Raw genomic sequence first — 16,311 nt, forward strand, 5'->3', positions numbered from 1 at the left:
CAGAGTTTAAAGCTTTTTCTTCAAAGGTCTCCATAAAGAAGTTGGGCAGGGGTGGAGAACTCATGGCTGTCTCCTCTATCTGTTTGTAAAATTTTCCTTGCAGAAAGAAATAGTCTGAGTTTATGGTGAACTGAAATAGGGCAGAGATATCGAGAAGAAATATGGCTTGGATGAGGTCTAAGGTATCTTTGAGTGGGACATTAGTGAATAAAGAGGATAGATCAAAACTTGTTATGTCAGTGTGTTGGAATGTGAGGTTTTCTATACTGGCTTTAAAGTGGACTGAGTTTTTTTTTTTTTTTTTTTTTTTTTTTAATGTGTGAAGGTGTGCCATCCACAATGGGACATAAAGGCACATTTTGTTTATGGATTTTTGGTAGTCCACATATCTGGGAGGGGGAGTATAATGTAATAAGGTTTTAGTCTGTTTGTAGTGCCCACCTGATAACCCACTTCACTCTCTAAATAATCCACCTCTTTTTGACCAGTTCCACTTCCAGTTACACAGTAGAGGTCACCTCTCCTCTCAGCAACTCTGACCACAATCTTGTACAAGTCTCCTCTCTCACAGAATGCCCCCTCTTAACCCTGTGTTCTCTGGCACTACAAAGAAACCAACATAGATGAGCTCCAGAATTTCTGCTCCTCCTTTTTTTTGTCTATTGTTTCCTTTCATCTGACTCTAACACCTACTGTGAACAAGTTACAGAAATTATTCTCACTGACATCAATGTGAATGTTGCAAGGAATAGATATGATATATACTCAGGCATTCTGTGAACTGGAAAATGCCCTTTCTCAGTCAATCCTAAGACTCCCTGAGAGCTTGCATAATAATATGAAGCACATCTGATGACCAAAGCTGAGCACAGAAATCCAGATGTGGTCTGATTAAAGCTTTATACGATGGGACTATGAGAGATAAAAGTCAATGTTCTCCTCAGCATTGCTACCATTCTCTGAGATGTCTTCATACCCTTAGCAATATGTCCCTGGAACTTTAAATCTCTATCCACAATCACCCCAAGATCCCTTACTTCCTCCACTTCTTCCAGTATAACTCCACCAAATAAGTATGAAGCATCCCTTCTGTCGATCCCAAATTTTAAAACCTCAGATTTAGTTGCATTAAACTAACATTCCCATGCATTTTGCCCACTCTTCCAGCTAATTCAAATCCTCTTGAAGAGCCAAAACATCAGTACTATTACTAACAACCCTCCCAAGTTTCATATCATCTGCAAACAACTGAACATCTCCCTGTAGTTCTGTTGCAAGGGATAGATATGATATACATTTAGGCATTCTGTGACTTGGAAAAGGCCCTTTCCTTAATCAATCCTAAGACTCCATGAGGAGCTTGCATTAAAATAATATGAAGAACATATGGCAATACAATAGCTTCTTACATTCAAGATTGGTTGATAAATGATTTTTAACTCCTGCACTTATTTTCAGACTAGTTTCAAGATTTACTGATGATTTTTATTTATTTTTTTTAAATAAGGAGACCATGTTTATTGGCAAAATAATAATTACTCCATAGCTGGATTGGATTCAACGATGTTAGGAATGTTATCTATTTATTTTTGTTATACCTAGACCAGCTTTCTTGGCAAAATAACAACAATTCCTTTCTTGCAGGATGGGATTCGTTTCCGTTCAGTATTTTAGGAGTGCCATTAAAATTTGGTTTCATTTGAATCAGATCATTTTAATAACAAAATCAAGCAAACAAAACAATTTATGGTGTACGTGTGTATGTGTGTGTGTGTGTGTATATATATGTGTGTGTGTGTGTGTGTGTGTGTGTGTGTGTGTGAGAGAGAGAGAAAAGTTTTTTGCCTTGGGAATAATATATATTAAGGATACCAAGTAATTTTATAAACTTGGTTTTTTTACTCCTTCTCCCAAGTAAGCAAAACAGTTAAGTTTGCGCCTGAAGGTAGTTCAAGTCTAAAGGTAGTGCAAGTTGCCCTGGTGTTGCACTACCTTTAGACTTGAACTACGTTCAGGCGCAAACGTACCTGTTTTGCTTACTTGGGAGAAGGAGTAAAAAAACCAAGTTTATAAAATTACTTGGTATCCTTAATATATATATATATATATATATATATATATATATATATATGCTATAATTCATTATCACTCTTTCATGCCCTGCTATTATTCATTATCATCATGATTCATTCTTGTGGTTTCTAAAAGAATGCTATTGCGAAAAATACCATTTTATGACGGTATATGTTCACCTCTTTACTTATTTTATTGTCTTTTATATATCCAGACAATACTGTTGTGAACAACAAGAATATTTATTGTCTCGACATGTGATTTTTACAAACAGCAAGCTGATATGCCAAATGCAAATTTGAAACTTAGAATGAATAATATAGTCTGGTTGGACTATATTATTCATTGTAAGTGATTGTCTTTAGCTGGGAGATGAATTTCATCACCCAGTGTGAGACCACCCTGCTTATTGGAAGCCTGAAGTGACTTGAAAAAGTTCCATGTTTCATCTCCAAAGCAGAATTTCCAGACTAAGGAAAAGTCGGTGTGATAAAAAAAATACAAAAAAAAAATAGAATAAAAAAAATCCTTAGCCCACTCACAATACTAATGTATATATAGGCTGACAACCTTCTGTAAGTGGGAACCACATAAAAAATTTCCAGCCAAAAATGAGAAAAAATCACTTCTCCCTCTCTTCAGTTAATAAAAAAAAACTTTTGAAAGATTTATATGCAATAAAAATATACCTACATGTTGACTAAGATCTTTAAGGCATTGTTCTAACTTTTCAACATCTGAAAATTTTGTTGCCCCATCTGCATCAGCAAACAAAAGATACTTTCCTCTAGTACACAGCATGCCCTGCAATAAAATATTTCATCAAAATTCAAGGTATTTCTTTTATTTGTCTATAATTTACAAATTATTAGCAATTTTTAAAGATCATTATATAAGGGGTGCTTAAGGGTCAAAGCTGTATAACTGAGAGGACACCTACACATAGCCTTTAAAGGAATGTGGACAACCGACCAGGGCTTCTGACCTAATGTCCAATCCTCACCTTCTCGTGGTGCACCCTGTTGGGTATCTACTTGGATACTGAACGAACGAGGATGGGCTGGCAATTTTGGGATTTAGCCGACCAAATTGTATTCTTATTTGTTAAATCAAAATAAAAAATGATGGTACAACATGACAAAATTTCATGCCGGCTGAGGCGTCGCCCGGTTAAACAAGGCCCCCGTTATTTTCACAGGGAACCAGGGAGAACAGCGAAATGTCAGCTACGCGAACAAATCTGAAAACAAACCCCAACTCAACATCACCAGAGTAAAAGATCAGTACTATCAACATAAGAAGGCTTGAATGGCAAAGAAATGGAGCTAGCTGAGGAATTAGATAAGTACCAGATCAACATAATAGAGGTGACTGAAACAAAAAAGACAAAAACTGGTGAGATCTTTCTGAGCAATAAATACAAAATGTTATATTCAGGCTATGACAATCAAGGAAAAGAAGGAGTAGCCATAGTATTCAACATAAAATATGAGGCTAATCTTCTTGAATGGCAGGCAGTCTCAAGTAGAGTAATTTGGACAAATATGAGAATGGGGAACTGGACAATGAGACTTATTTGTGCCTATGGTCCCACAGAGGGTTCTATTAAGGTAGAAGTGGAGGAATTTTTTGAGGCTCTAGAGAAAGCTACTGACACAATGAAAAAGGAAAAGTTGGTCCTTGTTGGGGATCTAAATAGCAGAGTAGGAAGTGATTGTCAGACATACAAAAATGTTTTGGGAAAATTTGGAGAAAAGAGCAAAGAACTAATAATAATGGCAAATACCTGTTGGATTTCTGCTCAGGACATGGACTGGTTATTACTAACACCATGTTCCAACATAAAAATGTGCATAAATTCACATGGAGAGAAGAGGCAAGGAATAAGAAAAGTCTCATTGACTATGTTATTGTTCATAGTGATGTTTTCTCCCTGGTGCAGGACACCAGAGTGTACAGAGGATTTGTAATTGGAAGCGATCACTATTCTTGAGCAGGATAAAATTGAATTTCGTATTGAAAAGAATAACATGTAAGAAAGTTTTAAAGCGAATAAATGTTGCGCAGCTCTCAGATGTGAACTGTAGACTAAAATACACAAAGATTATTGAAGAAAAAATGAAAGAGTTTGAGAACAGGAACCAAACTTTGGAGATTCAGTGGCAAACCTTGAAGAAAACCCTGATTGATTCAGCTAGAGTGGCATGTGGTGAAGTTGTCTGCAATGACAGAAAAATGAGAACTCCATGGTGGACACAGGAAGTTAAAGAGGCAGTGAAGGAAAAGAAGAAAGCATATCAAAAGTTCTTGGCAAATAAGTCAGCTTGTGCTCTTAGAGAACACAGAGACAAATGTAAGAAAGCCAAACTCTGTGTAAAACTAGCTAAACAAAAGTCATGGGAGGAACTTTGGCAAGAACATAGAAAATAAATATCAAGAAGGTGGCAAAATATTTTAGAGGTTGTTGAAGAAGCTTAGAAATGGAGGAAAGAGTGGAAAAGGAGTTACAGATGATAAAGGTGACATGAAAACAGGAGAAAAAGATATCCTTCAAGTATTGAGTAATTACTTTAAAAATTTGCTAAATGAAACAAGCAGTGATGAGAGCACGATGATAAAAAACACTGACCAGGCATGCAGTCAGGAATACATATCCATACTTGAAGTAGAAAAAGCCATCAGAGGCTTTAAATGTGGAAAGGCAGCAGGAATAGATAATATTCGATCAGAAATGCTGAAGTATGGTGGCATAAAAGTCTTACAGTGGCTGCACTGCATAGTTCAGAATGCCTTGACACAGAGACGAATTTCAGACGATTGGAGTAGAGCTCTCATAGTACCCATATATAAATAGTGAAATAAAACTGAATTTGAGAATTACAGAGGTATATCACTATTGAGTTCCTGGTAAGATATATGCAAGTATACTTGAGAAACGGTTGAGAAGAATTGTGGAAGAAAAGCTTGGTGAAGAACAAGCTGGATCCAGGTCAAATAGAGGCTGTCAGGATCACATCTTCACTTTACGACAAATAGTGGAGAAATCATGGGAATATAACAAACATCCGTATTTTAAGTTTTGTTGATTTGGAAAAGGCATATGACAAGGTGCCAAGAGAGATGCTATTCAATACGCTGCAGTTATATGGTGTGAACGGAGCATTATATCAAGCAATACTTAATCATTATTTGAGTTGTAAGTCAGCAGTTAGAATTGAAGGAAGTACAGGAAGATGGTTTAATGTTAAATCTGGTGTCAAACAAAGATGTACATTATCCCCTCTATTATTCATTATCTATATGGATCACATTATGAAGGAAAGTGGTATTAAACATGATATCAAAATTGGAGATGTTAATGTCAGCTCTTTGCTTTATGCGGATGATGTTATACTTCTAAATAAATCCGCTACAAGTCTGCAAGATTCTCTGACTAAATTGAATAGCTGTTATAATAGATATGGTATGAAGGTCAGCAATAAAAAGACAAAGACAATGAAAATAGGTAGAATCATTGAAAATGTCAACTGTGTTTTGAATTGGGAACCTATGGAACAAGTAAAACATTTCAGCTACTTAGGCACGATTTTTACTGAAGACGGTAAATTAAATATAGAAATAGACAACAGAATCAGCAAAGCTGGTATGGTGGGAAGTCAATTGAATAAATTCATATGGAATAAGAGAGAAATTAGTCAGAACACTAAATTAGCTATATACAAGACAGTGTTCAAACCAGTTTTAACTTATAAATCTGAGAGCTGGGTCAGAAGTAAAACACTTGACCAAAGACTAGAGACCGCAGATATGAGAGTCCTGAGAAAGATTAGAGGCGTGAACAGATGGCATCAATGGCAATATCATATTAAAAACGAGGATATTAGGAAAGAACCTGACATTGTCAGCATCCAGGAATGCATTAGCAGAGCTAATCTCAGGTGGTATGGTCACTTAAACAGAATGGGCGAAGAAAGATTAGCAAAACAAGTGTTCTCTGCCAGGTTGGCAGCAAAACGACCCAGAGGAAGACCAAGGTATAGGTGGATTGATACGGTACAAAGTGCCTTAGATGATAGAAATATAAGATCTGATAATGTTGGAGTCTTGACAAGTAACAGACTGATTTGGAGGAAAATTGTAGATAGGAGTAATGATGTAATTTTTTTCATGTAGTACTATCATATCCTGTACACCCCTTGAGGGTACATGGCAGGAATTTGATGATGATGATATATAATAATTCATAAGCAATGTCACCTGTCATCTTCTATCAAATTCTATAATGATTTGATTATAGATTAGTAGTTAACTTTTTGCCATTAGCTTTGGTACCTTGACTAAAACAACAGGGGGACTTTGTTTAACTGGGTAATGCTGCAGTAGGTGAGATTCTGTCATGCTGTACCATCATTTTGCATTATGGTTTAAACCAATAACAATTTGGCTTACAATAATGATTTAGCACTGAATTGTATTTGGTTGGCTAAATTCCAAAGTGACAGCTCATCCTCATCTAAACATATGTTTATATGAGGATGGGCTGATTTTCAACCCAGGATATTTTTCAAAAAGAAAAGTGTCCTTTGCCAAATGCAGAAAATTCTATAAGGTGTGAATATTGACCAGTTTCAGAAAAAACTGCACTATATTTCTTGAATAAACTATGCCAATTCCAAGCAGGATGTGACAGAAAGAGCTCTAAGTCAAAGAGTATTAGCTCTGATTATAGTGTCTGGGGGGGGGGGTCAGTTAAGATGTAATTATTTTCCTTCGGTTGGTGTCAGTGTCGTGCAATAGTGACTTGGGAAATGTCTAAGTTTCTGAAAATCTTCCATTCAGAAAAGGTTACATGTTGAACTACAAAGCAGTAAATTATAACCAACTGAGGAGTATGCTAGACATTTGGGCAAAAAGAAAATGGCTCTCAGCTTAATGTTTGTAAAATTATACACTTTGACATGATGAGATTTCCAGCAGCATATTATATTAGCAGGGTTATGCTACAAGAAACTGATGAAACTAGAGATCTTGACATAATGGTGGACAAGTATTTGAAGTACAAAGATCACATAGCAAAAGTTGCAAATACAACTCAGAGGATATTGCAATGCTGAAGTGAAACTTGATATGTACAGGAAGTCATTTTGTCTCTTTATGAGGCCTTGATAAGACTGCACTCGACTACTGTGTGCAGATTTGGTCTCCCAAGTTCCAAGGGGATAAAGAAGCTGTGAAAAGGATGCAAAGAAGAGTTACAAATATTATTATTATTATTAAGAGAGAGACCTCCAGGCAGTCAGGGACTATCAAGGGAGGCCACATATTACTTGCACCAGCTGTCATACATGTTCTCAAATTCATTCACTCTATTTGCACACACAACCTCCAATGGCATCCATTCCAATCATGCACCACCCTATGAGAGAAAAATCTACCCCCCCTCTTTTTAGAGGCATTCATTCTCGGCTTCCAAGGATGATCTCTTGTCCTTTCCCTATTTTCCATAAAATGAAAAATTCCATCAAATGAAATCCTATATGACCCTTTCAGAAATTTGTAAGTCTCAATCATATCACCCCTCTTTCTCCAGTTTGCTAGTGTCTGCAATCTACAAATTCTCAATCTGTCTTCATAATTAGTATTAAACAATCCTAATATCATTTTTAACACTCTCTTCTGCATTCTCTCTCCACTGTATCAGAATCACAATGGAAACCAGGAGACCAGATTTGTGCACAATAGTCCAAGTGAGGTCCTATCAAGACCTTGTAAAGAGGCAAAAAAACATCCTTATCTTTACATGTTAACATTCATTTCAACATTGCAATTATCTTTTGAGTTGTATTTGCAATCTTTGCTATATGGCACCTGATCTTCAACTTTCTATATACTAACACTCCAAGATCCCTAGCCTGATCAGTTTCTTCTAATATAATCCCACCAATACAATACGACACTGCATATCTAATCACACCATAACTTTGCATTTACTGACATTGAACTGACATCCATTTCCCATGCTCACAATTCCACCCTATTCAAATCATTCTGAAAGTACTGCATACAGCAGCATTCCTGATTGCCCTATCTATCTTTGCATCATCAGCAAATAGCCATGTGTTGCCTGTCAAATCCTTCCCAATATCATTAATGTACAGATTGAATAACAGTGGACCAAGGACTGATCCTTGTGGTTGGTACACCACTAGTTACCTTAAATCTTGCAGACTCACATCTCCCATATACACCACTTGCTGCGTATATTAAAATCGCATTAATCAAATCTAATAATCAATGGTAAAAATCACAATTCGTCCATGATCGATTACTGTATTAATAATCCGTTTTATATAGTACTCTTTTAGGAAAGATAAAAAATGAATGCAAAGTAAATGTTTAATAAATACAAGAAGTTATCAAGAGTCGTTTGAACAGTTTTAGTTGTTGTTTTTTTTTTATCAGCATAAATTCTATGATAACAAGCAAAATGACTCTCCAGACCTCAGCAAACAAGCAATGAAACATAAGGAAAACACTGCAAATATAATACATGATGGTACAAATTAAGTGGATATAGAATCCAACATTATTCCATAGCCAAATATAGAAACTACAAGAGTTTCATGCCGAATACTGTATATAGAAACTAAAAGTTTCGGGGAATGCAAGCATAAGCAACCTTATGGGAAACTCGTAGTAAAGGGTGGAGTAAGCTCCAATCACTTTCCTTAGTATTTTCCATAAATGTAAAGCACATCTCCTAGGGGCCATGTATGATAAATAAGTCTTTAGCTCTCTATTTCAGTAATACATGATGGTTTATTTCTTTTCAGTTACAATCTAGAAATTATTGAACAAGAATAAAAAAAACAACAACTAAATCATACTATACTGACATCGGAGGTCACAGTATCTCTTGGATACAATTTACTGTCAAATATCATAAACCTTTACATAATGTGTTAAACCAAACTGACAGCAAAAAACACAGAATATCACTCATAACATATGAATGCATAGCTACTCATGACCTCCAAATCTATACACTGAATTGTGTAAAAATATTTATATTAAACATTTTGCATTATCTGTCAGATCAGCTGCGAGCATCGCAGGGTAAAAGGCACATTAATCAAAACTCTTGCCGCGTATATCAAGGGATTGCCGCAATTAATTTCGCCACGTTAATCAAATCCCGCATTAAGCAAAGGATACCTGTATTTTATAATCAAACTCATATTCTCCAATTTATGCAACAGTCTTCGATGCTGTATTCTGTCAAAAGCCTTAGTAAGTATCCTGGTGTATCCGTTCCCCTTGTCTAGTTCAATAGTAACATTATTATAGAATGTGAGCAAACTGCTAAAACATGACCTTCCCTTAGTAAATCCATGCTATTCATTGCAAAGTAGAGATTCACTCCTGAGATATCGATTGGTCGATAGATGGATAGATCAGCTTTTGCACCAGCCTTGTGCAATGAGATTACCATATATATCTATTTCTGCAGAATCTTCCCTGTTCTGAAACTCAAATTATACAGCTTGGTCAAAGGAATAGTCGATTCAGCTGAACACTCTTTTAGCACCCATACTAATATCCCCAACGGTCCCTATTGTTGAATTGTTATTCAGTTGTGCATAATACCTCCTTTTTATACACCTGAGTTTCTTCATTCAGTGGAGAGGTAGCAATGAACTCAATAGGGTGTGTAGTAACTAGGTTCTTGTTCCTGTACCCAGTGAGTACCTATTAAGGGAAGCTAAAGCTGCTACCAACCAAATGCAAGTGATCAAACTAAAATGCTCCCAAATTTCTGCTTAATGAATCTCACCTGGGGCCAGGCCTAAAAATAATATAATTTAATAATGAGGGCTTCTCCAGTATCATGCAAGATTTCATTGCAAATATTTGTGGAGATAATGCCTGTGATGTGCTCTGCCTGCAAGAAACTCACAGAGGGGAAGGTATCACCAGACCTTACATCCATGGCATAAAAACTGATCAAAAAGATATCCCATGATAAATATGGTAGTGCAATAATTACTAAAGAAAACTTAATTCCATCGTCCACTGACTCAATGAACAGCAGAAACATTGAGATTATTATAATCACATTTAAATCTGATTATAATAATCTCAATCACCTCAATTTATAAACCACCGGAAGAAGCTTTCTCCTTCCCCGACATCCTCCTCGATAATAATGCATATATGACTATCCTTATCTTTACCGTGAACGTTCATTTCAGCATTGCAATTTACTTTTGAGTTGTATTTGCAATCTCCTTGCAAGATTTTGGGAGTATTAACAGCCATAGTAATAACTGGGATTACACAAAGTCCAACAAAGATGGATAATTTTTTGAAAAATGGGCTGCTGATACACAATCCAAAACTTCCTGTATCTTTCAACAGTGGCAGATGGAAGCAGGGCTATAACCCTGACCTCATATTTGTTAGTTGAAAAATATCCAACACTTGTGTTAAAAACGTTTTAAAGCCCATTGTACATACTCAACATAGACCTATAATACTTCAATTCAACCCAGACATTATGCCTAACACAGTTACTTACAGATGATGATTTAATTTCAAAAAAACTAATTGGAAGGGTTTCATGGAAGATCTTGACTGCTCCACAGGGCCAGTCCCCTCCAAACCACAAGAGTATCCCTAATTCAAAAATACTGAGGAAAATCTCCAACAAACACGTCCCTCGAGGATGCTGCATAAACTATATTCCAGGCCTTTCCAATGATATACAAGCCCACTATGCTAATTACAACTTTACAACACTAACCCCTTCTCAGAGGAGACTCCATGCAGAAGAAAAATTATGCTCCGAGATGGCAGAGGAAAGCCATTCCTCATGGAAAAAAGAAATAGAAACCTTTGACATGACTCATAGTAGCAGAAAGGCATGGAACTTTATCAAAAGAATTAGAAAGGATTTCACTATGCCAAATAAGCATTCACAGGTAACAGTTAATCAAATTGCTCACCAGCTGATGCTGAATGGAAAATTCCCTAAAAAGCACCCAAAAAATAAGATATTTAGAACCCCAAGTGAGGAACAAAATATGATTAACACAGACTTCACGATCACTGAACTCAATGCTGCAATAAATCTAGAAAATCTGCAGGCCTTGATGATATCTGTAATGAACAAATAAAGCATTTTGGATCCAGGACTAAAGAGTGGTTATTAAACCTACACAACACTTGCCTCAGAATGCTAAGGATATCAACTATATGGAGGCATCATCAGATGCCTCCAGATGGGAAAATGCCAACTGAAGCAAAAAATTACAGACCTATCACTACTCAGCAACATCTTTAAACTTCATGAATTATTAATTTTGAATAGGCTACAACTCCTAATCGAAAACCATCTTATTGCTGAGCAGGCTGGTTTAGACCACGCAAATCCTGTACAGCAGAAATTCTCAATCTCACTCAATATATAGAAAATGGCTATGAGAAAAACTAGCCATAGGAGCAGTCTTTGTAGACCTAACTGCAGCATATGATACCATACACCATCTCACACTAGGAAATAAAATATACAGAATAACTAGAGACTATCACCTTGTCCTCCTGATCCAATCACTCTTGGAAAACAGACGTTTTTGTGGACCTGGGGGGGGGGGGGAGAGCCGCTGGCACCTCCAAAAAAATGGCCTCCCCCAAGGAAGTGTTATCACCATTACTTTTCAATATCTATGTCAATGATCTCCCCATCTTTCCAGGAACTAGAAATTTTATCTATGCTGATGACCTTGCCATAGCTACTCGATAAAGAAATTTCAAGTTCATTGAAACTACTCTATCACTTGCCTTAAATAGTCTAACTACATACTATACCAGCAATCAACTAAAACCAAACCCCTTGAAAACCCAGACTGGCCTTTTCCACCTTAACAATAAGGAAGCCAACAGGAAGCTAGATTTCTTGGATAGGCTCTAAAATAGAACATTCCTGGAACCCAATCTACCTCAGTGTGACATTTGATCACACCCTCTCATATAAAACCCACACAGAAAAAACAAAGGCAAAAGTGAATGCAAGAAACAACTAAGAAAGCTTACCTCCTCCAAATGGGGTGCAGATCCTAACACACTGAGCTCTTCTGCCTTGGCCTTTTGCTATTCTTCTGCTGAATATGCCTGCCCAGTATGGTCCAGATCCTGCCATGCTGAAAAACTTGATCCAGCATTGGATGAAAGCTGCCGCTTAATTACATGATGCCTGAAACCAACACCACTAAAAGACCTGTGTACATTGGCTGGTACTGCACCCCCTTCAATTCTAAGATCTGCATTCTCAGCTGATGAAAGAAGCAGACAAATGAATGATGAACGCCACCCACTATTCAGCCAGACCACAGTGCCCCAAAGACTAAGATCCCAACATAGCTTCCTGGTAACTGTTGAACCACCTAAAAACTTCCCAGAGACAAGACTTCAACAATGGTTTGCACAATACCCTGAGAGTAATACTGGTATTCCAACAGTCAAACATCTTCCACATGGTGTCCACTTGGGCTGGAATACTTGAAAAATCCTCAATAGACTACGAATGATAGGATGTTGCAAACAAAACCTCATCAAATGGGGTTACCTCACTGAACCAGATAATTGTAAGTCTGAAGCAACCCAGTCCATGGAACACCTTCTTCAATTGTCACGCACAAAAGAGGACCTTGCATCCTGCACAGAAAGAGAAGTTGATTGTGCAATATACTGGAGGAACATCTGACCATATTTATTATATGTAACTTATATATAGTTTCTTTTTCCTTCATATTTTACATATTATTACCTGTATAACTTACCTATCTATTAAATTTAAGCTGTTCTCATTTGTAATATATCCTAATTTGTTGTAAATAATGTTGTACCGATTACTTACTACTGTACCACTTGTGTTTGGATACAAAATAAGTGAATTAAACGTTGTATACACCAAGTAGATAGCTTTTAGCAAAATGGGCACTCATTAGTTGAACAACCTCTTCTGCATCTGTCACCTTCACACCATCTGCATTCAGAAGAGTTATTCTTTCATATTCAATCTTTCTTTTACTTGCAGCATATCAACAGAATTCTTGTGGATTATCTTTAGAGTGCAGAGCCAGTTTCTTTTCATACTCAGACTTTTAGCCTTCCGTACAACAGTTGTCCCTATTCTACCTTGCTGCTTATAATTTTCATAATGGACATCATTCTCACGTACATGGTATTCTGTCCACATCATCTGTTTCTTACAAATCTCTTGCTTAATAAGATTACACATCCATTTGACTCCTACCCTATTTATTCTTTAAACTCTTGAGACACATTCTGATATTGCATCATTTAAGTATTTTTTAAATGTTTCCCATGCACTGTCAATTCTTCCCATCCAGCAACCAATATCATTCTCCTGAACTCAGTATACTCCTCAGTTTGTCATAATGTCCTGCCTTGTAGTTTAACATGTAACCTTTTCTGAATGGAACATTCATAAACTTAGTCACTTCCTAAGTGACTAAGATTACTGTCACCAACCAGAGGTAGAATAGTTACATCTTTAATTGAAACACCCTCTGACACTATAATCAAATTCTAACACTCTTTGACCTTGAGTTCATTCTGTCACATGCTGCTTAAAGAAGTTGTCTTGCAACAGCTGAATAAATTCAGTTTTACTCTTCTTGCGAGATTTTACTGCTACCCAATTAATATTTGGATAATTAAAGTCTTCCATTATGATTACTCTTTTCACACCCATCATCTCTATTTGGTGATGCATTTCTTCATCACTAGCAACTGATCCACCATGTCTATAACAACACACTCCACTATGTAATGTGTAATATCAGGATTATGGGATTTAGATTATGAGGGAAAGCTTATAATCTAAATCCCATATTACAGACTCTGGAGAACAAGAGAAAGAGGAGTGATATGATAGAGCTCTATTAACTTCTGAATGGATGTTACAAGATATCGCATGATGAAATGTTTGTTATATAGAAGATGGGGAGATGACACAGGAGCATCCACAGTAGTTAAGTTTGTTTGCAGTCAAGAAAGGAGTAAGGGCTAGGTTTTTCTCTCACAGAGCAGTGAATGGAATAGTTTGCTTTTAGAGGTAGTGAGTGCATCTAGTGTGAATGAATTTAGGAGAAAGTACGACAGCTGGTTTGCGTGATGTATATAGCCTCCCTCGATGAGGTCTCAACTCCCTGGAGGTCTCAATAATAATAATACTGATAATAAGATAATAAGACAGAGTACTCTCAGAAGATAAAATGACATATCCGTATGCCATCCTTTTATTGGTCATATTTCATTATGACAAAATCAGATAATTAACAAAGTAGGCATTGTGTCACATTAGACACAATAAGTTAGATAAACATATTTACATTTGTAAGTATTAATTCTGAATTCAAGTAAACAACATAAAACAGAATTGGCCTTTATTTACAGAATTGGTAAATAAAAGCAACAATCAAAAAACAAACTTATGATTTTTTTTTTTTTTTACTCATATATTAATTTGCTTGAATGAATTGCATTTCACTGATTAAAATAAGAATAGATTATTCTCAAGCTATTGAAAGTGCTTAAATAATTGATTCAAGAGTATCAATTCTGAATATGCAAAATTTTTAAATGCCTTACCAGCCTAACAGCTCCTCCTTTGCCTCGATTCTGCACTAAGGTAAGAACTCGCACTGTATCTATCCCTAATTTCTTTGCATATTGAAGAGCAACATTAGTAGTTTCATCAGTGCTGCCATCATCCACTATTATCACTTCATACGTAAAGGATTTATCTATTTTCTAAAACAGAAATAGTTATAACAAATGCTCAATAAAATAAAAAGAAAGAACAATTTATTAGAGTATCAGATCATTTTTTCATGGCCAATTTTTAAATTCATTTTATTACTTTTTTTTTTTTATATTAAAGCCAGGAAAAATAGTATTCATAAACTTACAACATATTCTGAATTTGGTGAATGAAATTTACATTTTTTCCAAACTATAACTTATACATATGCATATACAGATACACATTTCATGTATACTAATGTATATCTTAAATAATCTTGCAAGGATTAGCCAAGTTTTGTTTTAGTTTTGTACTAGGAGGTGATAATTTCATGGCAAAAGTTTTTAACAGAAGTAAGAGTTCACAATAATGACATAATACAAACAGCTACAGAGGTGTTCCACAGCTTACAATAAAAAGATCTTAGAGAAGACTTGAAGTAAACTGTGCCAAGTGACATTTGAGGAAATGTTTGAGAGCGGACAGTTTATAAATTTTTGTGTATGGATGAGACAAAAATTTCATATCTTTGTGAAAGTGAATTTACAAAACATGAGTATATGTTTTAGGGTTCTAAGAAGAAACTGATAAATCGACAGGGATGATCTCATAGTATCTCCTATCCTCGATCATTGCCAGACACTACACCAATGGACTTCATAAAGGCAAAGAAAATCCAACTGGATCTAATTTGTTAAAACACAAGATCCAAGTGGATCTTATCATGTAACAAATAGTGCTCACATCAAATGCATGGTAAACATTTCATGAATCTGACTATCAATACATGCTTGTTTTTCTGAAACACATTATAAAGTGAAGAACTTTTGGACCATTCTGAAGATCTACAAATTCTCAAAATTTATTCTTAGAAACCATTTCATTTCATTAATACATTTGGAAAACATTATGAATTACACAAGACTCAGGAGTCACAAGTCTCATTACTCAGGAGGAAAAATATATTAGCTGTAAATTATGATAGTTCCTGAAACCTAAACCAGCATAAAACAGTTTTAACTTAATCTGTAAGAGCTCTCGTGTTTTCTTTATTATTATCCTACAGAATTTAAGAGGAACGAAGTACATTATATTAGATTCAAAATTAAACCATTTTAGAACAATTAGGACATTAATTATGCCTTTATATGAATCATCAGTTTCAACAGATAATAAAAATAAGCTTTATATATATACAATCAATGGACAAAACAGAGATAAGGGTGATGGGAAGTTGACACTGGCATCCACAGTGCAGAGTGAAAATGTACACAAACCAAACACAGACAGTAAATAGGCAAACATCAGGGCTTCCCAACAGTGTATCACAATTGACGAATATGGGTAAATGTGGTGATCTTAGAGACTTTGATTGTAGATATATTACTGGGCCTGAAGACAGATGTTTA

General features: G+C 35.8%; 1 protein-coding gene across 1 annotated transcript in view; it reads right to left on the bottom strand.

The window, feature by feature from the left end:
- wol (Dolichyl-phosphate beta-glucosyltransferase wollknaeuel) overlaps nt 1–16,311 on the bottom strand; it is a 172,075-nt gene that overhangs the window by 111,946 nt on the left and 43,818 nt on the right. The window contains exons 4-5 of the mRNA XM_090412410.1: nt 14,749–14,910; nt 2,767–2,877 (exon numbers count right to left, since the gene is read on the bottom strand). Of these exons, the coding sequence (XP_090268536.1) occupies nt 2,767–2,877; nt 14,749–14,910 (273 nt within the window). The remainder of the gene's footprint in view (nt 1–2,766; nt 2,878–14,748; nt 14,911–16,311) is intronic.

This window comes from Typopeltis vanoorti, chromosome 2, assembly GCF_054136105.1.
Source record: "Typopeltis vanoorti isolate ZY-2024b chromosome 2, IOZ_Tvanoo_1.0, whole genome shotgun sequence".
NCBI lineage: Eukaryota > Metazoa > Arthropoda > Arachnida > Uropygi > Thelyphonidae > Typopeltis > Typopeltis vanoorti.